The 26,011-nt window shown below is 44.6% G+C and overlaps 1 protein-coding gene across 1 annotated transcript; it reads left to right on the top strand.

Annotated features, from left to right (window-relative positions):
• On the top strand, positions 1 to 25,236 carry LOC136020822 (T-box-containing protein TBX6L). Its single transcript, XM_065692361.1, has 10 exons — positions 1 to 51; positions 11,576 to 11,902; positions 16,251 to 16,395; positions 17,354 to 17,456; positions 17,887 to 18,051; positions 18,371 to 18,517; positions 19,025 to 19,095; positions 20,248 to 20,339; positions 21,099 to 21,291; positions 21,930 to 25,236. Exons 2-10 carry the CDS (start codon positions 11,887 to 11,889, stop codon positions 22,354 to 22,356), a joined length of 1,359 nt encoding a protein of 452 aa, XP_065548433.1. The 5' UTR covers positions 1 to 51; positions 11,576 to 11,886; the 3' UTR covers positions 22,357 to 25,236.
• Positions 25,237 to 26,011: the final 775 nt, after the last annotated feature.

Genomic DNA, 26,011 nt, shown 5'->3' with positions numbered 1-26,011 from the left:
TTAACACATTGCCATTGTTGAATGGTCTCCTGTGGCTATATAAACATCAAGGTAACACATTTCCAAAGCAGAAGACATTACTGCTGTGGTACTGCTGTTCTGTTGTTTTGAGAATATTTCCTTACTGATGTAGATTTCCTACTGATGTAGAGCTGCCATTTTGCCTGGTGGAGGATGATGTTGGGAGAAAAAAAACAGAAAAAAGGTTGATTTTTTTGCTGAGTTTTTATTTGCTAAAGAAAATCTATTAACACTGTTTGGCTAAACATGGAATGAGAGCACAAGTACACAAAGGTTTATTTAAGATGGCCTCTTATTGGCAAATATGTTTAAATGACAGCACTCTTAAGGACCTAGTTCCATTTCTGAAGAAGGCCTTCTGGAAAAGCTGGACAGAACTGCCTTCAGGAAACCCAGGGTTCTTCAGCCTGAGCAGAGTTAACTCAAGAATAATTGCCTCCCATACTAGCTTCAGCCATTAGCATAACTTTTATCTCTGAGAATAGGAATAGACTGAGGCTTAAATACCTTCGGTATGTTGCTGAGTAAAATGTTAGTAAGATGCAAGTTTCAGTTTTAACTTCGAGGCTGGCAAACAAATTGTGAGGCCAGGCTAGTCAGAAAACTTTTAACTGTAATAATTCCATTCTAGGCTCATTGTCACTGTCTCACCTAATGCAGGAGACAAGTAGCTGATGTGGATGTTGCATAAGAACTGTAATTTCTTGTGTCACAAAACCACTGACAATGGCTGCATTACAGAAGCCAGAGCTGGTCAGTTAGGACATGCAGGTAACAGTAATGATTTTGTTTATTATGAGTTTCCTGCTCCTGGTTGCAAATGGGAAAAGAACCTGTATTTCTGCAAGTATATTTTCATTTGTCTTCAGGCAAGAAAAATCTCAGGCAGTAAGTGCTTAACCAGAACCGAACCTGACAAGTTCCCTTCCTAAATACCCCGTTACGTGAATTTTGCTTCTCTCCAATCCTTTAATCAACTGGTCAGTGGGTTTGCTGCATTTCCATGAATCAGAGACCATAATATAGGTTTCAAAAGGTGGGAAAGTCATTCTAAAGGTTGACCTCACCACGCAAAGACAGGCGTATCCCTCTCCAGAATCCATTAGACATACCCACTGCCTCTAGCAGACCTGGAAAAAAAGGCAGTTTTCAGAGCTGAATTTGGCACTTCCGTGAACATTAGGGCTGAAACAAAAGAGAGGGAGGTATTGTCCATCCCCAGAGCAGCACTGGGTTGAATTCCTCAAAGAAGACTTTTCAGTACAGGGAATGTTCCGTTTCTGCACTGCTCTTGAGTAACAAGAGGTAGAAAAGAAAGTTGTGATGGAAGGAGAGAGGAGCTTCCTGTGACAGGAATTGCCAGGACATGGAAGATGACTTGGTGAATTGTGAACACTGTGCATGAGTTAAACTAAGTGGACAGAGTTTGTGTACATTGTAGTTGTTTTCAGTCCCTCGAGAGCTGTTTGAAGCTCTCTAAAAGCAGAGAAGAGAGCAGCTACTAAACTTTGTGCTTTAGAATGCAAGAGAAATTGCTTTTTATCCATGGATCAATCTTTTGTCAGCCCGTACACAATGGCTGATGGCTCTAGTGTGTTTTCATTGTCACTCAAAGGCTTTTCTTGGGACATGAAACCCAATGGCTCAATAACTTGTCACCTTTCCCATGACTCTTGCCTAGGCCTAGGAGAGGGGAAGAGGAATGCTCTGCCAGGCTCAGCAACATTCAGGTTGCTGTCACACCTCCCTTGGGAGTCTTTTGTGAATTATGATGTGTAGAAATGCAGGATTTTATTTCTGTAGATCCTCAGCTAGGTACAAAAGCTGATGTCAGGCCCCCTGAGCCCAGCAAAAAGATGTCAATGGCAAAAGCATGCACAACCTGTTACTTCTCTCCCCGCCCCCCTTTCACTGTGTCTTACCTTTCATTTTTACCTTCTTTCTTTCTACCCTCATTTTACAGACACTTTTCCCCCCACATACCCACTTCCTTTTTTAATCTTTTGGCAAGAACAGCGGGTCTCCTGAACCAGTAAGAGACAGCTCTTCAGAAGAGCGGGAGTTATGGAGCCCTTCTGCATTTCTGCTCTAGGGGTCTTCAGGAAACCTGGCTGCAGATGGCTCACAGTTCTAGTGCCAAAACGGTCCCGAGCCTTGCGACAGCTGCAGCTGTGGCCAACAGCAGGAGACACCAGTTACAGTGCCAGGTAGGAGAAAGTGGTCCATCTTCTGAGTCACCTAATATGCTCATAATTTTATCACCTCGGACTGTAGTAAAGTAGTTGTATATATGCTATGAGATCTAAGCATCTAGCAGATAATCTTGTGGGGAAAATCCAGCATGATTGCCCTAGTTTATTTCCTGTTATTAGACACTAGCTCTCCATCATCAAGATTCTGAATGAAAGGCAGGCCTAACCACTACTAAGGGTTGTTAAGGTTCAAACTTGAGCATGAAAGATTCTTGCTTTTCGCATTTCACTTGATTTCCACTCTGACTCCTTTCGGATGATCAGTGTTTTAGCTCTGAAGCACACTTAAATTTAGGCAGCTTTGAAATGTATTGATGAACAGGTTAAGCAAATAATCTCAGAGGAGCAGCAGAGCTACTGTTTCAAGACACAAATGAGGATGAACGCAGTGGGTAGAGGGGAAAACTGTGTGCTGTGTTCATGTCCAGCATGTTCTGTTGGCAGTTGCACTTTTTTGCTTCTAGTGGAGCACTAGGTAAGTGTCACCTAAAGTGACAACACCCAATTCTGCTCTCTTCTGCTGTGCAGACACATTCCCTCCTTGCAGCTGTAGCTTCAGGCCTGGACCTTTACTCTGCCTCCCCAGTGCTGATGAACATCATATCTTAGACAATGCCCAGTACAAGTGAGAAACTGTTGCGAAGGCTCATCCCCTTTTCCCCAGACACTTCATCCAGATTCTCCAGCTCTTAGGAGTCACTGAAGAGAGAAACAGTCTCCTTACAGAAAATTCAAATCACCAATAAAGCTCTGAAGCAGTATGATCATGTAAGAGAAGCCTGGACATTTTCCTCTTCTTGAATCTGTGTTGAATGTGTAGTGCTGTAATCCACAGTACATAACTAAGCCCTGGTTACATTGTCCTGGGAAGCAGTCTGTTCATATGCCAGTAGAGCATACATTCTTCTTTGTGGTCCTATAGTTCATTTAGTATCTGTTTGAAGAATCATAGGAATAAGAGATAAGCAGGTATCTCAGAGCCTTCTTTGCTGCTCATGTGAAGGCAAGATTGTTCTCTGCAATACCACTGGTTTGTGCAAAAAATCATTTAAAAGTCTAATACAATAAGGGTTTTGCCTGTTAATTCTGTGAACAGTCTGCCCTTGCACAGCTGGTATGGTTTTTTCCTGGATTCTCAAATTGCTTCTATCTCATTTTCATCCCCACTAATGAAGATAATTATATCCTTTTGTAGCATATTAATTCCTCTGTCATGTGTATGTTTACACCCTGCAGACATGTTCATTTCTTCTTTGTGCACAGAACCATCAGTCAAGAAAGCTTTATTTAACAACTCTTCTAATCTTTTCTGATGTTCAGTTCATCCAGTCTCCCTCCAGTTCCCCAGCAGCTCTGATAATGAGGTGATAAGAATTACATGTAGTTTTACCAGTTTGTTTTATAGCAGACTAACAAAGAAGCCCTGCCACTTTCCTGCTTAACTGTATGCTATTTATCCATATGCATCCTGTGGTTATATTTGGCTGCTTTTGTTTCCTTGTTGAAAACAAAAACATCACACTTACTGCAGAAAACCATCTGAACTATCTCTATATTGTGCCCTCTTTAATATTACCCTGGTTTTTTATAGGTGGATATGGCCGAACATTACTGTTCAAAAGAAAAGATTAAATTATTCCAATAAACCTAGAGGTGCTGGCAGGGAACCACAGAAGTCAGCAATTCCTCCCTTGAGCAGCTCCTTGGCAATAAGATGTGAGGGGAGGAAAATGAGTGGTTCCATCCTGGAGAGGAAATAAAAGACAAAGAAGTCAGAAAGACAGAATGGGGGACCATGAATGGGTTTAGATTTCAGATTTTTGCCTCAGGTTTCTGGTAATCTGAACCAGTCCTCCCAAAGTGCTGTCATAGCTTCTTTACCCTGTCCTGGAGAGCACAAGTGCTCTTTACATCTGGCAGGCTCCCTCTGGTCCATGATCAGTTACTTGAAAATGAAGTACAATACAAGCAACTTCTCTAAAGCTGTAAGTGACTACAGGGATGCAAGCAGGGTTGATGCCATTGTCTGGTCCTCCTGACTGCTTGTGTTGTCTTTGGCCCCAGATAATTTTGCAGTTGGTGCACAAGTACCAAGCCAGGTTCCATGTGGTGCTGACCAGCATGGATGCCTACACCTTACCCTGGAGCACTGTAGCCGCCTTTACATTTCTAGAAGAGATTTTTGTGGCCGTGACAGCCTATCACAATTCCAAGGTGACCTTGTTAATCTCCTGGTTTTTTCACTCCATACGTTTTTTACTTTGCCCGCATCAAAGGAACATCTCTCAATGCAAAATGTTCATAAGCAGGGAGAGAGAGATGGGCAAAGTTTAGACTCTAAGACCATTAAGTTAGAGTGTGTACAATTTAAGTTAGAATACATACACAATTAGTGTAATTGATTATTTTTCCTACTTTAGACGTAATAAAACCCCCTAGAATTTTGCCACAGCTTTGTCCAGTAGAAGCCTTTGAAACCTCAGACCACTGTAGTGGGATATTCCCCGCAGTACAGTGAGTATTCTCAACCTTTATTCTTTTGAGATTGCTTCAGGTTAGCTCTTGATCACCCAGAATTCATACATCAGGAACATTGTGAAGAGGCAGGAAAATTAAATGCTGAATTGTCCTGTCATAAGCAGTCCGTAACAAGTATATGTGAAATGTATCTAAAGACTTTCTTGATCTTATCTTGCTGCCTGTTTCTCTCTACTAATAAATTTTTAACCCAGTCTCCTGATTTCAGCCCAACTGGGCAGAAGTACGGAAGTCACACAGATGAGTTAAGTCCTATGGGTTTCTTGAAAATGCTCTGTCTGAGGGAATGGCTGCAATGTGAGTTAACGTAATAGTAAACAACAGGGAATCCAAACAGGAAAACTCCTTTTTAAATGCCTTAATTGTGAGAAAAGCATCAGTGGGAGCTCAGGATGGGCCACAGGTGCGTGTTGTAGTAAATGCACAAGTGTGAGGGTTCCTTGTGCCCTGTGATAACCTGGCTGGGTTAGGTTTTTACTTTGTATTAAGAGGAAGGAGCTGAGCAGCACCAAGCAGTGAAGCAAGATCGCAGTGAGGAGTGCTGTGAGCTCCCTGGTGGTGAGTCCAGGCCTGCATTGCAGGCAGGCTTAACTCTCACTGAATCCTACCCCAGCAGTAGCTCCCTGCAGAAGCTTAAACCAGTAACTGCGGGATTAGAGGGTGGCAAAAGCAGTGACTTCATTATTGATAACCATCGAAGCCGTGCTCAGAAGGAATGCTTGCTCTCAGATGTGACTTGGATTTCCTCCTGCACACTGCACTGCACCCTTAGCAGAATTTGAATATCTCTGTTGAATTTACATTGTATTGCTGTTGGTATCTACATTTGGTTGGCAAGCATAGCTTAGGTTATAAAGTACCAGTCATTTAAAAACGGTTTTGCCATCACAAAAGCAAAGACTGTGTTTTTAAGAATGGTACCTATTCTGTGAATGATCACTAGGTGAGAGAGGAGAAGAAATCAAAGTCTTTTGTGCCTAAGTAGATGAAATCCAGTATTTTAAGTATAATGCAGTCATTGCATACCTCTGTTGTCCTCAGTCCCTGTGGAACTGCCTAACCGTTCAGATAGCTTGAAACTGTGTGTCCTCCCTTGGTTTCTTAAGGAGTTGCATCTGATGTATTTAAATTATTCAAGTGCCTGATGTTCTTAACAACTAAGAAGCATTTGTCCACTATAGTAGGGCTAATTTTTAATTTATTTTTCTAAACACGTCTATCCAAAATGATGGTAGGCTTTTATATTCACAGCAGGGAGCATTGTGAGGTTTAAATATCCCTTTAATCACTAAGGATGTAATAAAAACAAGAAGAGTTCTTTGAGCTGCAGAGTGTTACCCAGGGAAAAATCTACTCTAGAGCTTACAAATGTGGGCTGAAGAGACAAACTGGGCAATAAAATCCACAACTATGGACCAAACCGGCTAAAAGTTGGTCTGTAGCTGCCCATCAGGAGTTGAGACTTGGAGGGGGGAAAAGGCCATTCAGCACCTCTACAGCCATAAGAGCCAGGTCATAAACATTTCACTGGGTAGGGGGAGGGAGCCGTGGGTTTGTGATCCTGCCTGGAGCTTGTACCCTAGCCTGTGACTGCAACAAAGAATGAGTATGAGTAATTTGCCTATGTAAGAAGAATGGGGAGGTAAAAAATCTGGGCAGATTAGTTAGGGATTACAGGGAAAAGTGGTGGCTGTGATTGATGATGTCAGTTCAGGTACATGTGCATATGAGTGTGTGCACATGTGTATAAATATCGAAGTACTTCTGTATGGATGTTAAGGCAGAGCTATTTGCTGCCTGTTTTCTAAGGCTGGTCCTTTCTGGCTCCTGATGGAGAACGGTGGGTTCTGGCAGGGTTGCTCTCTCCCCAGGTGCGGGGAGGAAGAGAGCCTTCCCCATGCAGGAGAGGAAAGGCAAAACTTACTTACACAGTGCTGCTTGGTGGCCCTTTCCTGTGCTGTGTGGCTCTTGCTGCTGTAAAGTCCTTTCAGTATGTATTTTTTGTGGATTTGAGTGGGACGGTGCTGAGCCCTGTCTGGGAAACACAATGAGCTGACAGGAAAACAGTGCACCTAACATCAGGAGTCTGTGAGAACTTGAAAGAGCTCTAGACAGAAATATTTTGCATTTGACTCTGGACTGTAGTCTTTGAGGCCAGACTCAGTCTTCAGTGTTAAGTGGCTGCTAAGTATTTCCCTTCTTGTCCTAATGCTAACTGACTGCTGGGAGAAGGGTGCATATTCCAGCAGGGCTGTAGGAGGGCGGATATGATAAAGGAGAGACAGAAGAGTGTCCTCTTTGGTTCAGGAGCACAGCTTTGTGGCCAGGTACTTCAGTCCACAAGAGGAAAAACCTTGCGTTAAACTCATAATGTACAACTTTTCATTTATATGAGACACTTTCACACATTCTCTTCCAGAACAGACCCCTCACTGCCGAAATGCAGCCTCCTTGGAGCAGGCAGAGGCATGTGGCCGGTCGCTGCAGCACACTGTGCCTGGGGCCGGGGATCCTGTGGTGAATTAGCGTTGAGCTGCTACCAAGAGGCCCTCTCCAACCGTTTTGTTTTGCCAAATGTGATTTTTGCTTTTTAAGAGCACAGGGCAGATTTGAGGGTGATACAGTTTGGGGCTCAGCATGGGGTTTTCATCCTTACTGAGGTCTGTCTACTGCATGTTCCCAGGGTAGGAACATCTGCATGGCAATGCACATGGAACATGCCTGAAGACACCAGACAACTTTTCCCAGATTAAAAGCTGTCAGAGACAACCCTAAAGAGAAGGGGAAAAGGTGCCATTTCCCACCATCAGAAGAAAATGCTGTGTTGTGCTGTAAGGAACTGGGTAGGAACTGTTCCTTATGCTATCACATGATGGGCAATTGCATGTACTACTACTTCTTCAGAGGATCTCAAAACACTCTGTAGGCTTTAATCATTCCTGTAGTCACCCATAGAGACTTACTTATAAAGCTGCTCAAATTCAGGCTGTGCCCATGCTGCCAGAGCTTAGCTGCTCTGTCCTGACCAAACCTGCTCCACTCCCTTGGTCAGCTCCATGGTGTCTGAGGAGCTGCACTTTGATTCCCTTTTCTTCTGTGTGAGATGTTGGTCACTTACAAGCAGTCCCATGCTTCAAGGCTGGCACGGCTCTAGGAGCAATAGTTTCATCAGGCCTTTTCTCTGGAAAACACAGCTTTTCCCCATGGCCCTGTGTGTGTAATCAGGCCCTGTTTACTCTGCAGCAAGCTGACATTGTATTAAAGGGGCAGGTTGGTGGATTCTGAAGCCGCCTGGAGAGTTTGAGGTTGCTTCATGTTTTTAAGTATAAAAGTAAGTAGCTATAGTGTAGGGCTATCGACTTCATTTCATTCTGTTAATGACATGCTGTCTTTCCACATTTTCAGTATTTGTCATGTTGCAGATGGCAGAGTATCCTTCATAAAGGGTTGCCAAGATTCTCTGGGACTGTGGCCTGTGTGTGCCAGGTGGGAATCTGCTAAATGAGTCACATTTAAATGGCAGTAAGGCTATCCTTATGTTTGAAGGGGAGTTTATCTTCAGTGCAGTTTGCACTTCTCCATGTTACTTTCTCTTGCTTGTGCAAACTCAGGCAAAGAACACTGCTTCATTTAATCATAGTTTTATTAAAGCTGACATAGAAATGCTTCCTCACAACCCTGTGCTCAGAGGGAAGCTGCAGGGGCTGGATTACTGGCTCCTGCACCAAGTGCTGGTATACATGAGCAATAATCCAAGACTGTTTCTTTCCAAAGACTATTCTTGCATTTCAGCAGTCTCACAATAGCTTCATGCCTCACACCTGAGCTTGCTCTCAGGGCAGAATGTCCTGGAATTGTCCTGGAATTATCCGGGAATTTCTGCTGGACAGAGGTGGTGGGGCGTCCTGTGCAGACACTTGCAGACTCAGATCCTGAGCCTCCTGCTAGCTGACACGTTATCTGTTCTGGGTCCGAGAGCCCCAGACACCAGCCAGAGATGGTGAGATCATCACCCAGAGCTAGGGGGATATGTGCGCAGACCAGTTCTCTATAGGGTCCTGTTGAGAGTTAAGGGTTAAAGCTTCACTTAAGGTGAGAAAAGTGCCAGAAAACATTTGCCCGACTACAAAACCCAGAGGGGAATGTTTCTTTCCAATCACCTCCTCAAAGAGATGTAAAGCAAAACTTCTTGGCCTCTGCTTTTGTCATCACACATCCCCTCCCTTCTGCGCTGCTCTACTTCTTCCCCTTCAGCACGGGGGAGAGCCTACTGTTAGAGCTAGGCACAGCAGGATTTTTACCTGCTGCTGTAAATGAGCTTGGAGCAGACCTGTGTATGTCACTGACTTACACATGTCAGATCCACTATCTCTCCCATCCCTTTCCACACCCCCAGCCTCCAATTTGCCAGTGAATTGTTAGACACCAGCACATTCACCTCTGGCTTCCCAGCAAACTGCCTGAGGGCACTCCATGGACAGACCGACAAGGGAGTAATGTGCTAATTCCCCCTTTGCTAGTGATTAATTTCATGGGGATTGCTCCTGTTAGCCACGCTTTCCAGCAGGAGTAACAAATTCACTTTTTTTTTTTGTCTTCACTTTTAAAACCTTTCCAGCGCAACTGGAATGGCCGGGAGAAAGCTAGTTGTTAACTGGTCATGGGTAATTAATGATTCCACCTTCCCCAGCAATCAGCTGGGGAAAGCCAAAAGGATTTGAGTACTTGCAGCAAATGTGTGTTCTCTAGACATGCTGATAGGCAGCGTGCAAATGAAGTAGCAGCAGGAGACCATCTCATACCTTTTCCTGGAAGAAGCAGTATGTCATGATACACATCCCACACTCTTGTCAGGTGAAGAGTCTGAAATTGCCAGCACTGCTGCTGTTGTGCAGTTTCTAACTGTGTGGGATGTTGATCCATCGCTGCTAGCGTGATTCTGACCCAATTTTTGTTCTAGTTTTTCTTCTCAGATTCTGATCATGGTTGTCTTTTTGACATTCTACAATTAAAATACTAGCATTAGAAAAGCAGGACATGGGGCAGATTTGATGCTGGCTTTCCCTTTGTGGCAGAGCAGAAAAGTATTTCTGCATCCTGTTTTGTTTTCATGTGGTAGTAGCAGTGCAAGTACAAGCAGAGGAGATTTGACCTTTATACCGTGTTCAGCTCATCTTGCCCTTTCCTATATACATTTCCACAATGTAATAAAGTATCTCCTCTTGAGCTATAGGTTGATGTTCTTCCAACACATGATAGTTCTCTACTCAGTGGTGCTGAGGCTCCCTGGCTCTGGATGACCCTAAGTTAGCTGAAAGAGAAGAGCCTGTGGTCTTCTGTATTACCCCGTAGTTTTAAAAGGATGTCAGAGAGGCTGGATGTGGTTCTTCACAGGTGCCAGGAGCTGAGGGACCATCTCCTGCTATAAAATCCTCCTCAGGACTTCTCAAACTCTAACCTATTTTTTTTTTACGTGTTCTTCCTTGCCACCCTGAGCACTGGCTTTTCTCTCTCTGCTCGCACTGTGATGCCTGGAATTCAGTATACTACTGAAAGAGAGCCAGTGCCTCTTCTGATTGAGCTCCTTTGTCCTCTTTGCGTGTCCTTGCATTGCCTGCTCCAAAACGCAGTAAAAACAGAATGAAAGGGATGTTGCTTGAGTACAGGATCTGACTAAATAAATTTAGAATATGTTTTACATGTCACTGACAAAAAATGTTTATTGGAAGCAAAACTAGAGGGAATCAGCTGCAGCCTTACAGCAAGTTCCTGAATTTGCTGTGCAGGATCCAACACTGGCCCATTGAGACTGATATCCTGCTTTTGACTGCCAGCTTTTGAACATCATCGACCTGTAAATGTTAGTATAGCCATTTCTGTATGTGAATGCATAGAACATGGTCTTAACCCAGGTGTAGTGGCTGTTTTGTGCCCTGAAGCAGGAGACTTGATTGCTGTCTCTTAGCACTTGTAAGTACTTATAAGTACAAAAGCTAATGGTCACACTTGCAGAATAAACTAATTAAGGGAAAACGTTCAAGTCCTTCAGTTTCTGCTCAGCCTTCCTTCAGTAAGAGCAATGCCTTGAACAAGGCCTAAAACCAGTGCCTGACCCACGGCGAGACTTTTGCATTGTGCATTAGCCCTGAAAGGTGCCAGCCGGAGGAGCTGGGTGCCAGTAAAATGATACCCTAGCAGGGCTCACCTGAAAAGTTACTGCATATAGAGCAGCCTCACTCCTGAGGTTCAGAACAGATGTGGTCAATGCCCTGCTGTAGAAAAACAGTGCAGTAGGAAAACTAACTGTGCAGTCAGGGGCTGTGAATGCAGAGATTGGGTAGGTAAGTAATGTTGTATCATCAGACGAGTTTGTGTTAGTGGAGAGGGCATCTGTTGGTGAGTGAAGGTGTTGCTGCAGCATCCCAGTTGTGAGAGCAAACTTTACCACCGACTTAATCACCCACTTGGGAAGGAACAAGCTCAATACAGTCCTGACTGATACCAGAAATCAAGAGTTATTCTGTGCTTTGGCAATGAAATTTATATTAAATCCATGGAATAGCCAGAAGGAATTTTTTTCCTGCTTGCTGCTTAAGGGATTATTTTTTTTTTTTTTTCATTTTGTAGATAAGTCTTCAACTGATGGTTTTGGTCTTGTCTCTATTTGTTTAAAAGTGCGTTAGCTGTAAATCAAAGTGCATTTCCCCTGTAGGGTTTCCTGTATGTCAAAGCCATGTTAATTCTCTTTGATTTTCTTCCCTTAGCCCCAGCCATTGCTGCAGATCCTTCCTCTCTTTGTCCCTTTGGACATCAAAGGATTGCAAGGGGACAGCCCTGGCCAGAAGCTCCTCCCTGCTCATTAGCCTCCATAAAACAGGAACTCACCTTGGCTAGCTGTGCTTGGAGTCCCATCCTCATCCTGGTCACTCTTGACACTGGATCTCAGAAGGAAGGGCTTTTGCTTGGTTCAGGAAATCAGACCTGCTTTTGAACTGGACTATTTTGGCACCCTTTGTAAGAACTTTGGTGGCTCTCCTGGCCGTGCAAGCTCCTAGACTCCACAGTACATGGCAAAATGCAAGCTTTACCAGGTAAGTAAAGGACTCCATCCTTTTCCTTATTATGTGGAAAGATCCTAGACTTATGCCAAGTGTGCACAGTCATTTTAGAAAGAGAACAAGTGCTCCTGAAGCGTTACCAGCATTTATCGTAGTGAGTGTGCAGCTGGAGTTGATTTATAAGATGGGTGGTTTTGGTAGGAATGGATGAGAAATTGTGGGGTTTAGTGTTATTTGTGAGCTTTGAAAGACCTCTCAGAAGGTAGTGAAGGTTTACTCACAGTTGTGCCCAAAACTCACTTGTCTGTGTCACAGTGATTGTTCACTGAAGGTTAGAGGTGTTATCTGTATGTTGTCTGCAAAGTACTTTGAGTTCCTTCAAGTTGAAGGCCATAGAAGGCTTGGAAATACTTGTTATAGTGCAAATAATGGTTGTGATACAAACTATTTGCTTTTTCTTTTGTTTTTTCTCTGCCCTTTGAAAGCAGGCATACCCTCCTCTGCCAGCTTAATGCCCAAACACAGGATTTTTCTGATTTCCTTAGGGTTTTCTTTATGTTTTTCTTCATCAGTCCATTTCATAACATGCTGTTAACCTCTTCTGTGTGTGGTATGATCAGACTGTGCACAGTGACAGATAGGCTTTGGGAAACAGCTATTTACCTAGATTGTATGCGTACGTTAGAGTTGGCTGGGTATTCTCAGCTTCATTTCTATACCTCTGCAAGGTGTTGTTTCAGTCCTAAGCAAAACGCATCAGATAATTTGCATCGTTACTGTTATTTTGGGGTTTTATAAAGCAGTCCACACTGCGTTGATCTGATTCCTCATGATTCCTGCCACTTCAAAAGAATTTTGAGTTGAAAAGCAAATAAGCAACAATGAAAAATATAAACTGTATTATGGTCTTTTACCATGTTAAAGATTGCAACTATTGCAGAAGTCACCTCATTTTCTTACTGAGTTGTTTCTGGTGTATGACCCCATAAGGCAGAAATATTCAAGGTGATGATTGGGTGCATTTGAGACGTGAAACAATTGTATTTGTAGAAGCACCATACTTTGATTACTGTCAAAATGCTTTCTGAGAAATGAGGTTCCCTCCAGAGGGTTGGGGTGTCCCTATTTATAAGATGAGAGAACATGGGGGTTTTTTTGGTTGTTGGCAAGATTAGTTTCTCAGGCAGCTTTATATCCTGATGTGCATTTCTTCCCTGTGGACACTGAATAGCTGTCAGTGACTTCCTCACTCAGAAGATAACAGCAACAAATGTAATAATAACTGGTTTTAGTGAAGGTAAGCAGCATACCTTTTGCCTTGTTGGAGTTTTCCCACTATTGCAAACCCCAACCCATATAGTTTTGGTAGGCTGCAACAAATTTTCTGATATAACATTGTCCCAGTTATTGACAATTAATTGAGGGGCTGCTTTAGGTGAGTGGATTGTACTCAAGCATCTCCTATCCAAAGATCTTATTCCGCCTGCAAGCATTGCCAAATTGTGTCTCATTTCTTTTTCTCTCCACCTCCAGGACAGGAAAGGGATATGCACAGCCTAGATGCAGAAACTGAAGGACAAGCTGCTCATATTTGCACAAGGACTTAAAATTAAGCATGGAAGAGATTGCTTAATTTTCAGTGTCTTTGTTACAGCAGCAGTCTTCTTTTTCAACCTCATCTTGGTATAAGGAATATGTTTTAAAGTGTGCCACATGCAGTGGCACCACAGTTATGATAATATAATGCTTTTAAAATAGATCTGATATTCTTGCAAAATATTTAAATCTCTTTCAAATAGTACTTAAAATAAAAGCTGAGTTACAGAGAAGAGGAAACAATAAAAGTACAGCTTTAACAAGTTCAGTTCAGTGCTTGGACACCCTGCCGCAAACCTTTTTTGCTGTAATTCCAACATACAGGCATCACTGTGGGGGAGATGTGTGAGTCTTGCCATTAGTTACATAGGCACAAAGTAGGAGTGAATTTGAAGTGCCTTGCAAGCCAGCTTCTGGCTGTGCAAAGAAAATCCAGAGTGGATCCTACAAATGGATCTGTCGCTGCAGAATCCTGCTGAAGCCAATTGCACATGAGTGTGTAGCCAGCTGTGTGGATCCATTAGCAAGCTCACACCACTGCTGGGGTCCAGATCCCATGCAAACTGTTAATGTCCTGTTTTTCAGCCTCAGACTGCACACAAAACCTGCAGGGCAAAAGACATTAACTGCATTTTAGAACCTTTGTTGCAGTGTTTATTGTATGTGCAGCTCTTTTCCCCTGTGTGCTGTAGTATTTCACTCATACAGGTGAATTGTGTATTCATTCTGGTAAAAAACAGTTTATAACATCTGCCTTTTGATTTTTAATTTCAGTATTGAACTCCTTTCACTTCAATTCCTCTTGATTTCATTGAAAATTTCCCCTCAATAAGGACTCATTTAATGGCATTGGAATTTGCTTACAAAAACTTAATGCTGAAATTCATTTGGTGAAAGAGCAAGCATCTGTCTAGCTAAGCAAAATCTGTTTGCATGTATCTGTGACTGGATGACTCCTGTGGGAAATCAGCCCAATTTTATTGTAACTCCTTTTGATACATGTGCTGCATTGAGCTACCGAATGCATCATCTCATGGCAGCTTTCATGTCTTTGCAAGAGGATATGGGGGAAGCGTTAGTAAGAAGATGTTAACAAGCTAATCTTGGTGAGCAAACTAGGTGTCACTTCTTAGCCAGTTCATTAATGTTGGATCAAAGCAGAAAAAAGGGTAGAGGGTATATTTTTTTAAATGCCTGAAGACCTTTACAAACTGACAAAATTACATTTAAATGGTTTTGGGTTTTTTTTTTTTTATTCCATCTTAAATACTTTTTTTACTTCTGAAAGAACCCCTTAGACTCACGCTGGGTTGTTTTTGTGGAAAGATACTGCTTCCTGAACAAAAGCTGATTTCTCTGGAAATAGTTGTCTACTTTTCATGCTTGTTCTTTTGAAGATGTTACTCAGAAAAGCTGTAACAAGGTGAAAATTCCCTCATTTCTGATGTGTTCTGAATAAGATCTCGTCAGGCTGAGAGGCAGAAAAGTGTCTCTCTTTTACACAAATAGCGGCGCATGGCTTTTAACACCTCACCCAGCATAACTGGCCTGCTAGCACTGCAGTGAGCACAGCACTGCTGCTCTGAGCGTCCCTGTGTCCAGCAGGCTTATCAGTACCTGGCTGGGACCGCAGGGCAGTGTTTGTGATGCCCTACTGGGTATGAAATCAGGCCATCAGTAGCTATACCAGGTCATGTTTTCGCCTAAAATTAAACTGTGGCAGCAGCAACCTTGTGTGTGTTACAATAGAGTTAAGAATGCCTATAGGAGGTTTTAGATCCAAACAGCTTTACAGAGGTGGAAGGTGACACCAGCACCAAAATGTTCCTCCAGAATAGTTTCCCTTCCTCTTTCCGAGGACCATAGTTAGTCCTCTGCCTGTAATAGAAAGTGCAGGCATATTGCAGGCAGCACCTCTGAAGTGCCGTGGTGTGTTACTGAAGAGGCACCTTCCACCACTGTCACAGGCTCCTCTGTGCTCTCCACCTCCAAGTCCAGTTCAGACCAGCTGTCCTCTTTTCAGAATGTTCCATGGTCTGGCTCTGTCACCTCCCTCTCTCCTTTCATTCACTTAGATTTGGGTCTCCTGTCTCTCTCTTCTTTGTCCTCTAGAGAGATTTTTCACCTCTGCTACCACCTACCTGTCGTTTTCTCCCGTTACCCACTGGTACACTTAAAATCTTCAATCCTTTCATCATTCATTCTGTTCTCTTGGTAATGTGTTTTGTGTAGCCCTGATCAGGAATGAAAGTGGATTACGGCTCCCTGCCAGTGTGAGTTTTGGAACAAAGTAAGTCAGGTTGAGTTTGTGAAACACATAAATCTTTACAAAATAATTTATCTAATTATAGATATATTAACTAAACCCAAACCTGCTGGAGAAGCCTTTTTGCCTTCTGAACCTGCTAAATAACAAAAAGGCTTTGATAAAATAGAATGGCTTTCCTGTAAGAGGTTTGTTGTGGTGCAGACTCTCTACTTCTCTGCAGCACCTGGGACCTTCATGGGTAAAATCATGGCATTCAGCTCCCTGAGCTGAACCAGTGTGGTACACTGTACAGTAGTTTGGGGTTGAGATGTACTGTGGCCAGACAAGAGGAGTGATGGACAGATGCACAGATGCCATCTTACAACTGTGTGTGAAATTCAGGGAGCTGGCACTGGGGGATACTGGGAGGGCTGATGTGGGTGTTGTGTCTCAGGGCCCTGTCCCTGAGCAGAAGCTGTTTTGTGTCATCTCTCCTTGTGCCCGTCTGAAGTTACTGTTTTCTCCCTCTCTTGGTAGACATGAAAGTGCCATGTGAGGCGCTTCCTTCCCCCAGCCTGGAGCACTACCCACAGAGCTCCATTGTGGTCACCCTTGAGGACATGGATCTCTGGATGAAGTTCCATCAGATAGGAACTGAGATGATCATCACCAAATCGGGCAGGTGAGGGGAGCAGAACACACCACAGCTCTCCAGGCTGTTGTCAAAATCCCATGTTTTGAATGGTGGCCCTTTGACTAGTTTTGTAGCTAACTGTCCACATCTCCCTGCCCCTGACAGAGGAATTGTGCTTTCAGGATGTCATAGAAGTCCAAACTGTGAAGTACAAAAGGTCACTGTGTGGCTGATGTGCTGAGAAAACTTCTGTACTCTTATCTCGCCACTTAACACTGATGTTCTTCCTGTCCCTAGGAGGTTGCTCAGGATGGTGCCCTGGGCTTCTTTTGCCTCAGTCACAGGCAGCAGGAGTTGGGCAGTAAATACCTGTGTTTGAGGCTGCATTTGCAGACAAGAACATGGTGTAGAATAGTAATGATCTGTGCGTGCAGGCTCTTCTGAAATTCAAATGAGTCATGCATTGTGGAGCTTGCAGTGAAAGAATATGAAGTTGTGAGATTGTAATGTAGTATGTCAAAGCTGCTGTGAGCTAAAATAATCCCTTTGGATAGGAAGGTAGGTGTCAAAGCTTTTTTGCAGAGTCAGAAGATGAAAGTGGTGGCAGGGAGTACTGGAACCGAAAGCTAGATGTGCTCTTATATGAGAGCACGTTTTCTACCCGCACTAGAAAATGCTCTAATCTATCCTCCAGGTCTGTGATAGCTGCAGAAGGCTTGGAACTAGGTGCAAATTCCAAATATTTTAAGTTTCCCACTGTTGTGTTATAGGAATCAGAAGAACAAAAGCAGCAACAGTGTCAGGCCTTCAGTGACTGCTGCCCTGTCAGTGCTTATTCTACCTAAACCCATAGGACTAGACAGAAAAATGTTCGGTAGGTGGCCTATAGAATTATGGCTACCAGAACTTTGCACAGTAGTGAGTAAACATGACATGCTTCTTGATCATGAGACAGTAGTCACTTTATAGAGAAATCCTTATACTGTCCATTTCATTTCTCCTTCAGACGAATGTTTCCACAATGCAAAATCAAAGTCTCTGGCTTAATCCCTTATGCCAAGTACCTCATGCTGGTAGATTTTGTGCCAATGGACAACTTCAGGTACAAGGTGAGTGCTTTAAATAATAGCATTTATGCTATCCTTCCATCTTTGTTAGAAGCAGATTAATCTTTATGCTTCACTGGACAGGCTGATAAATTGTCTTTGGACAAAGTGCAGAAGTAATTGATGGATCTTATCCCTCTCTTGAGTTTATTTGTCAATTTTGCTGGGGGAGCAGCTGGAAACGTAACTGTGGTACAATTTTAATCATGATTAATATCAGACTTCTCTGGCAGCTGCTGGGAGATAGGGGGGAAGAATGAGGCCTAAAATGGGAGCTCTTTTGGTAACAGGATGATAGCTCTTAAGAGAGAATCTGCTACTTGTGCTTCAGAGGAGGCCACTAAATTGACAGTGAAGTAAAGCTGCTGGGGTTTCCCTGTAATGAAAGAAGGTTTTTGTTTTAAGCTCTAGATTTCTGTCTTTCCCTTCACAGTGGAATAAAGATCAGTGGGAAGTTGCTGGAAAAGCAGAGCCCCAGCTCCCTTGTCGCACCTATGTCCACCCAGATTCCCCAGCTCCTGGCAGCCACTGGATGAAAGAACCCGTCTCCTTCCAAAAACTGAAGCTCACCAACAACACTCTGGATCAACATGGGCACGTAGGTTGTAGCTGGCCTTTGTGTTGTGCTGTCTTGGAATTCATTACAGATGGATGTTACAGGGCATAAGTGAGATTTGTGAGAAATCAGATCATGTGGAAATCTAAATATATGCAAGTGCCCTTGTGCCCTCTTAACTACCTGTTAGGGAAGGCTTTAGTCTGTGCTGTTACTGTGCGGTAAAGGCATGGTGGAGACAGGCAAGCAGTCCCAGGCAGGCATCCCTGGTTTGAAACGAATGTCTTGGGAGCCCCCACAGAAGACTTTGCACAGTGTGTTGGCAGTGATTGCTCATAGAATCTTTCTCCTATATCTCCAGATCATCCTGCACTCCATGCACCGTTACAAGCCTCGCTTCCACATTGTGCAGGCAGATGACCTCTTCAGTGTCCGCTGGAGCATCTTCCAGGTCTTCAGCTTCCCTGAGACTGTCTTCACTTCTGTTACTGCCTACCAGAATGAGCAGGTACAGCCTGCAAGTACTGCTTTTGGACAAGTTGCTAAACACTATCCTTAGAAATCTTGTGGAGGGAGGTGTCTCTTTCCAAGCTACTCACCCTGGCTGGCTACGATGGACAGTGGGAAGAAACAGGCACATTATGGTTCCTGTGGAAAACATCTATTCTGTGATGAGATGAATCATGCACCTTAATTAAGTATTAAGTGTGCTGTCAGTGATTAACAGAACCCTAAATGAAATAAAAAGTATGGGCAAAAGTCCAGATACAGATACTGACCCTATACATATCTCTAGTCAGGTGAATCTCACCCAAATCGCTGCTGGCCCTGTCAGAAAGTAATTCATCTCTGTATGTCAGTTCCTACCAAATAATGGGAGCTGCTGGGAGAGCTCAGGTACTGTGGCAAGGGTCCTCGGACAAGCTCTTGTGATAGATAATGATGTGAAGGTCTTGAAACAGTAAATAATCCAACCAGTCACCATGAAACTGAATCTTTTTCCTTTTATTTTAAGATTACAAAGCTCAAGATTGACAACAACCCATTTGCTAAAGGTTTCCGTGAGCATGGGAAGAACACTCGAAGGTAAATTGTTTTTTCATCTTTATAACTGGACTTCATTTGTGAATTTTACCCAAGACCATTGAGCAAACTAGACCACCTATCTCTGCAGAGCCTGCTGGGTTGTGCACACTGCGCTTGCCTGTATCTGGGAATGATGTCCTCCTGTGCAGCCTCCTCCCAAGAGACTTAGGGTGTGGGAGAAGATACAGGATTTCCTACAGAAATGTGGGAGGTGTGACAAATATATGAGACCTGCATTCCCTTGCAAATTGGAGCTAGGCTGGGTCTGACATGTGAATAGCAGTGATAACAGGAGTCTGCAGCAAATCATTAAGTCTGTTTAAGATCAGCTTGATTCTGACATTTGAACGTCCCTCATCTCCTTTCCCTGTGTGTGGAAAAGTATCTCTTCCAACAGGAGATTTTGTCTGCAAGAGAGAAAATGGATACCAGTACCAGTGAGATCTTCTGTCTGGTCTGAGGGCAGCCAGTGGATGAGATGAGCAAAAAAAAAGCTTCAATGCAACCATAGATTGGCAACAGAGAAGGAAAAAACTGTTTTTTTCCAAGCAGAAAATGTTACAAAAATATCTTAGATTCTGTTTTGTATTACTTTATGCCTGAAAAATATCTCATTTCCTGATGAAAAAGGCCAAAACTGAGTCTTTTTTACTTAAATTGTGAAAATGTCATGGAGTTCTTTCCTCCTCTAATAGGATCATTTCTGACTAAGCTTAGACTCATTTTACAGTTAGGGAAAAGCTGCTCTCAAGCAGAAGACCCACCCTACTTTACTTGTACCTATGTGCATAGCATGTATATCCAGCATCGGACTATACTTCCAAACAGTGCCAAAAGCTCTGGTGCTGAGTTTCCACGTTGATTGTGCCTTTTGTACAAACATGAAGCAGGGAGCTCCTTCACCAACATGTCCCCAGAACTCTGCAGGGTGAGGGCTCTTGATGGCAGGCAGTATGGCTAACCCTGTAATTCCACTATGGTAAGTGTATTCCCCATGGGCCTGTCAGGGTGCTTTGCTAGGAGAGGTGTAACACACAGAGTCAGAGAGGTTCACCCCATTTTTGTCTTCCAGGGCTTGTCCAGCATCCCTTGCATATTTGTCTAGGCAAACAGCTTACACACGAGCTACCCCCATGTCTTGTTTCTTTCCAGGGAAGGACGAGCCAAATGCCAGAAGCCTAGTCCAGCCAAGGGCCAGAAGAGGAAGCTACCTGAGGAAAAGGAGTCCGGTGCTGAGAAACGTGGTAATATTGATCACAACAAACCCAGAGAATGATTTCCAGCAGTGCCTGGGCCGCAGGAAGGAAAAGAAACAGCAATGTAGGCCCCTCTGTGGGGAGAGTGGCCTGTACGGAGTCCCTAAAGAGTGCTGTGTATGGCTTTGAGCCTCTGACTCTCATTCTGGGGCTGATCCACAGGAGACTCCTCACAAGTCACTTGTCATTACTGACTCCTCATCAGCTCTCTCACCAGCCTCCCAGCCTGGCTGTGCTTTGTGACCGTGTATGATAGCGGGCTGTGCTTTCATAACATTTCAATAGTGACATGAGATTGCAGTATCACCCATTGCTTTCTTGGTTCTCCTCAGTGTGCCAGCAGTCCTGTTTGTGCAGCTAGGTTGGGATGCAGATGTGGGAACTGATACTGTTAAAAAAAAACCCCAAAACCAAAAAACAACCAAAACAAAACCCCAACAAAACCCAACATGACTGTTAGTTTGCTTTTAGGCTTGATCGTTCCTTGCTCTAGTTCACAGTGCTGCTTGCAGTAGCATAACCGAGGAGAGAGGACAGAGCAGGATGGAATACAGTATGAGGAAAGAAGGAAGCTGGAAAGTGCTAAGACAATCACTTAAGACAGTATGACTGCAGAAGAGGCATTAGTGCATTTTCTTCCACCATCCTGCGATCGGTGCAGCTGCCAACAGACCATTGTGAGCGCTGGCTTTCTCTTCCCCCTTCTCATTTTTCTTTCCATTCTTTCTTTTCCCTGCTGTGAGTCAGATTTTGAGAAAGATGAGAATGTGGATGTGAAGGAAGAGAGTAACCCCGTGGTGGTCAGCAGTGGATACCCCTTCTGGGTCTCAGAGCAGAACAGCAGCCATGCCTTTCCTGCAGCATCCCCAGTGCCTGCTGACCAGAGGGAGGGTCTGGCCAGAGAGCAGCAAGTGCCTACGCCATCCTACCAGACATATCGGTGAGTCCCACCTCCTGGTGCTCATGTCTAAAGCATCACTTCAACTGATGGGATTCCTCCTTTTCTACTGAGTATTCCCTAAGAAAAACAGCCAATGGGAGGAGGGAAGGATGTCTTTCTGTTGGGCAGCATACCTGGGTGATAGGTGCTAAATTAGCATGGAGGTAGCTCCACAACAAAGCCTTTCTGTGTTACTTCAAACCCACTGATTCTGGGCATACTCATGTCTTTGTAATGCATTTTATTTCCTTGTCCTGAAATGCTCTCCCAGCCAGTTCTGTACTGCAGAGCTTGCGTGTCCTTTGGAGGAAGTGTGTTGGAGGAGTGGCAGGACTCCAGTGATTTTTCCCTCCTCCTTATCATTGCAAATTCAGGCATGAGTTATAGTGAGCCCAGTCTAGAACTGAGCCAGAACTCACCTACTCTGGGCTTACCTCCTCTGGCATTAAGATTTTCTGTGTGAGTGACATTGAGGCTTGGACTAAAATCCACACTACCAGTGAGATGAAGCAGTAAGCAAGGGGAAGAAGGCGTGCTAAAATCTTGCCCTGCCTTTCCCCAGGGGATCTGTGTGGGTTTTCAGTGGTTTCCCACTGCGGTAGGTTTGACTCAGTCTTCTCTCTGCCTTCGGGGCTCAGGTTCCATGAAGCTGGGGACAGCCAGCAGCTTCCCACCCGCGATGCCGCAACCTTGAATGACTTCCGGGCAAGGTGCCAAGCCTTGGATCTCTCCACAGTGCCTGAGCACGACTCCAAACAGCTCCCAGAGGGCTTCACCAACCTGCCGCCTCTCCCCCCGCCTCTGCCTCCTCCCCAGGACTACACGGGAGTGGTGAACATGGCTCTAGACTCTGTTGGGAAACCCGGGGCCCGAGCGCCCATGTACAGTCCCTACGGCACTGAGCAAGGCCTTGGCCAGTGGATGGTGCCTTCCCACAGCCAGTACAGGGCAATGAGCTACTCGGCCTTCTCCACAGAGTACAATACACAGGGGGCTCCGGGACATGCCCATGGGACCATGGCAGAGTGGAGCCAGTACCCTCTGTTCCCCTATGCCTGCTGGTGAACTGGGAGGACCCTTCCCAATGAAAAAACTGAAAGAAAACTGTAAATGAGATCAAATCTGCTCTGGGGTGTTGACCTTTTGAAGCCTTGCGTACACAAGGCAAAGAGGTATTGCTGCAAGCAGTAGCATGGGACACCTTCACTTCCTTGTTGCCTTGCACAACAACCCTCACTATGTTTCACAAGCAGCAGCTAAACTGATGGCTACCTGACCGTGGCACTGTGGGTCTGGCTGAATAAATGTGTTCTGCAATGTTGGGGTTTTTTTTCAGCAGGAGTAGGAAACTGCAGGAGCTCCAGAGCAGTATTTAAAGAGCTGATGAGCTCTCAGACCCAGCCTGTTTGCATCTCACATTTGGCTGATTCCAAAATCTCTTCCTCCCAGGACTTGCATGCAAGGAGATAGAGGCTGAAGAGTTTCAGTAAACTGTCCACGTGGCCAAAAAGCTGTAGAGAATTATTGCAGAGATGAACAAAAGAAGCAATCTTGGTGTCCCCTTGAGTAGTTTCCTCTCTTAGTGTAGTCAAACTAGAGTCTTGCCTTTCTTCCAGCAGCATACAAGAGTATAATGCACAGCAACACCTGTGTGTCTGGAGTGCAGCAGTGGCTCATGCAGGCAGGAAAGAGTTTGTCCCGTTCAGGAGAAGCAGCAGCAAGGCTGTGTGTTGTGTCTGCATGTCCCCCGTGCCCTCTTCTGTCACCCCTAGATTCGAGGTTAGTGAAACACTTCTCTTTCTGCTGGTGGTGGAGGGAGGTTGTTCAGAGTTGGGGGGGCTGCTCTGGGGGGTTACAAAGGCCTGTGCTGGTCAGAAACAGGGCCACGAACAGCACTGCTGGCTGTGTCTCTCAATCTCTTTCTTTCAAGGGAAAGGAAATCTTTCACTGTGAACTTTTCATCCTTCTTTCACCCCCTGCAGCCCCACGAGAATATAATTTATAGTTGTTGTTGTTGTGCTACACTCTGAGCGAGTTTTGTCAACAGGCAGTTCTCACCAGCCTGGCATTGCTCATCAGGAATATACTTCAATTAATACCCTGTAGGCACTGAGCTATGTGCTGCATTGCTGGTCAGCAAAGTCATCTTTCGCTGTCTGGGAGTCTGTAGGGATCTTCTTTCAGGTTCAGTTATTAGAGGAGTTTCAGCTCTCTCACCTCCGAGGCCCCATCGTGAGGAGGAGCTGTTCTGCCACTGAGCAGCCTGTATGCTGCCTTGCAAAGAGGATTTCTTTTCATCTTCATGTTAGAAGAGGGGAGCATCCCTCTTTGTCCAAGTTAGAATGGCCCTGGCAATGGGGTCTTGTTTGAGACAGGCTCTTTGCTTCTCAGGGAGAATAGATGTGCTCCTAGGTGTTATTTAGGGAATGTTTTCTTGTAACACTTTAAATAAACTGCTCTGTGGCCTGTAGCCATCAGTAGGCAGTGAGGTGTGTCATTTATCATGTATGCCAGATGGTTTTCTCTCTGTGTGTGCAGCAAGATGTTGTCTATGAGCAGTCCTGCGTGGGTTTGTGACCAGTGCATCAGGACTGGTGTGCGGGTACACCGGGAATGGCTGTGTCTGTTCGGGTGCCGGGTCAGCAGTGTGCATGTGCATAGCATAGAGGTGTTGAGCCATGTTTATTATTGTTAAAATGACTTTGAAAAGTAGCCCTACAAATGTGTGAAACTCAACTACAGTTACTGCTTTGTTATTTAAATTATACATTGATAACTGCTTTTGTAGCACAATTATGAGACGTACAGATCAGCCAAATACTTCCCCTCGGCTTCACAGGATGTGAAGATGTGCAGCCTTTGAATAAAGGTCAGGCTTCACCACAGTATATGTATGTAATACACTATTAGCCTCTCCTTTGGTAGCACCCTGGCCAGTAGTGATTTATACCTGCTGTGCATGACACGTGTGGATAGGAGCAACTAGCTAAAAAGAAATCTGGTTGGGGGAAAAAGTGCAGAGGAGATTGTTTGTAACCCTAGGATGTTGTGATTTGCTGCTGTGCAAATGCCAGCTGTGTGAAGGCAGCTCAGCTGTAAAAGGCTGTCCTCTATGGGCGAGAAGAATATTCTGTCTTTGACCATTAGTGGTTCATTTTGCCATTACTGTTTTGCACATCTTGGAAACCAGATGAAGAGGTGGCTGGGGAGTTTGGTGCTTTGAGTCCCATGTGCAGGGGTGGTACTTTCTGCAAGGCAGTTCCGGTACCCTGCTGTGACTGCTGCAAGTGCCATGCTGACAAGAAAAGAGAGAGTAATACATCCCCCCTGGTTAGATCTGTTTCTTTATCTTTGAAGTTGGGTTGTATTTCCCTTTGTCACAGGGTGCTGATAGGGGTGAAAACCACACTGTGGTAAGAGTAACTGAGGAGAACTGGGCAGCACAGGGAAACTCCTGTGCAAATATGAGTGTCATCTTCTTGTCAAACCTTCAGAGCATCCTTGCGAGTGCTGCTGCCCCATGGGCCTGTTGGTAGAGCTGGTTTGGCAAATGGCTCTGCACCTGGGTAAAAGACTCATCCTTGCGCCTAGGACAAGCTATTAGTTATTCATCAGCCTTCTGTTGCAACAGGACTCCTTGCCCTTCTTTAGTGAATCATCTGGCTCATTAGAAAAGTACCTTTGCTTTCCTCACTCGCCTGTCTCTGGTTAGAGACTGTGGCTTGGCTGCTTTGTGAAGCCGTTGGAAATCTTGCCCGTAGGTGTGTGCTCTGGACTCTGCTGCCGCCTCCTCTCTCTGCAGTTCCCACTCTCTTGTTGTCTTCAGCTGTGGCATTTAAAACTCTGCATGAGCTCGACTGAAACGCTGGTTTTGCACGCATGTGAGATAATGTAATGCCTCTGACAGCTCCAATAAAAGGAAATGAGACACGCGGAAGGCAGACCATTAAGAGCAATAAAATGAACTCCAAAGTGTGTTTTCTGTGCATCTTTTCCGAGCACACCAGTGGCTCCCCTTTAGTCATGCTACCTGAGGCCAGTTTGTACATGCATGACATGCTGTTGATCTCAGTGTTCATTGTTCTCAGCGTATTCAGTGAGCCCCAGGTTATCTGCTTGCATCGCTAGATGTGACTCAGACTCTTGCACTAATTCTTCGCAGCAAATTGTTTATTTTCTCTGTGTTTTCTGCTCCTCTCCTGCAGAGGAGTTACATAAGGATGAGGGCAAATGAACTATAAATGGGATCTAGGTAAACTTCCTATGGGATATAAAGATGCTGATTTATTTCTGTTTTTCCTACTGGTTTTTGCAGCTTTAAGCCTTGTCTGACACTGCTTCCATGCAGATGGGAATGGCAGGAAAATGCTCTTTGCCATTGCTGCAGTTCTTCCACAGACAGCCACATCCCAAAGAGCAGCTGCAGGCTCAGGAGAGGCACCTGTGATGCTGTTCCCCTGCAGCACAGCAAAGCACCCACCTTTCCCTGTGCTTAAAAGATATGGCAAATCCTCTTGGGGGTCAGGAGCCCTCTGGCCTGGCCCAGGATGTGGTCTCTGCTCTGGTACCCACGGGGTCATCCTCTGGTTCTGCTAGAGAAGCCACCAGCTGGTTTCAGTAAGAGCTTATCTGTTTTCTAGGTGCTGGGATGTGCTCAGCTGGTGAAAGCCAAACTCACTGCCTGGTGCCATCAGAGCAGTCTGGGAGGGAGCTCCGCTCT

Source organism: Lathamus discolor, chromosome 12, assembly GCF_037157495.1.
Source record: "Lathamus discolor isolate bLatDis1 chromosome 12, bLatDis1.hap1, whole genome shotgun sequence".
Lineage (NCBI taxonomy): Eukaryota > Metazoa > Chordata > Aves > Psittaciformes > Psittacidae > Lathamus > Lathamus discolor.
Note: the sequence above shows the minus strand (reverse complement) of the source record. Positions and strands in the feature narration are given on the sequence as shown.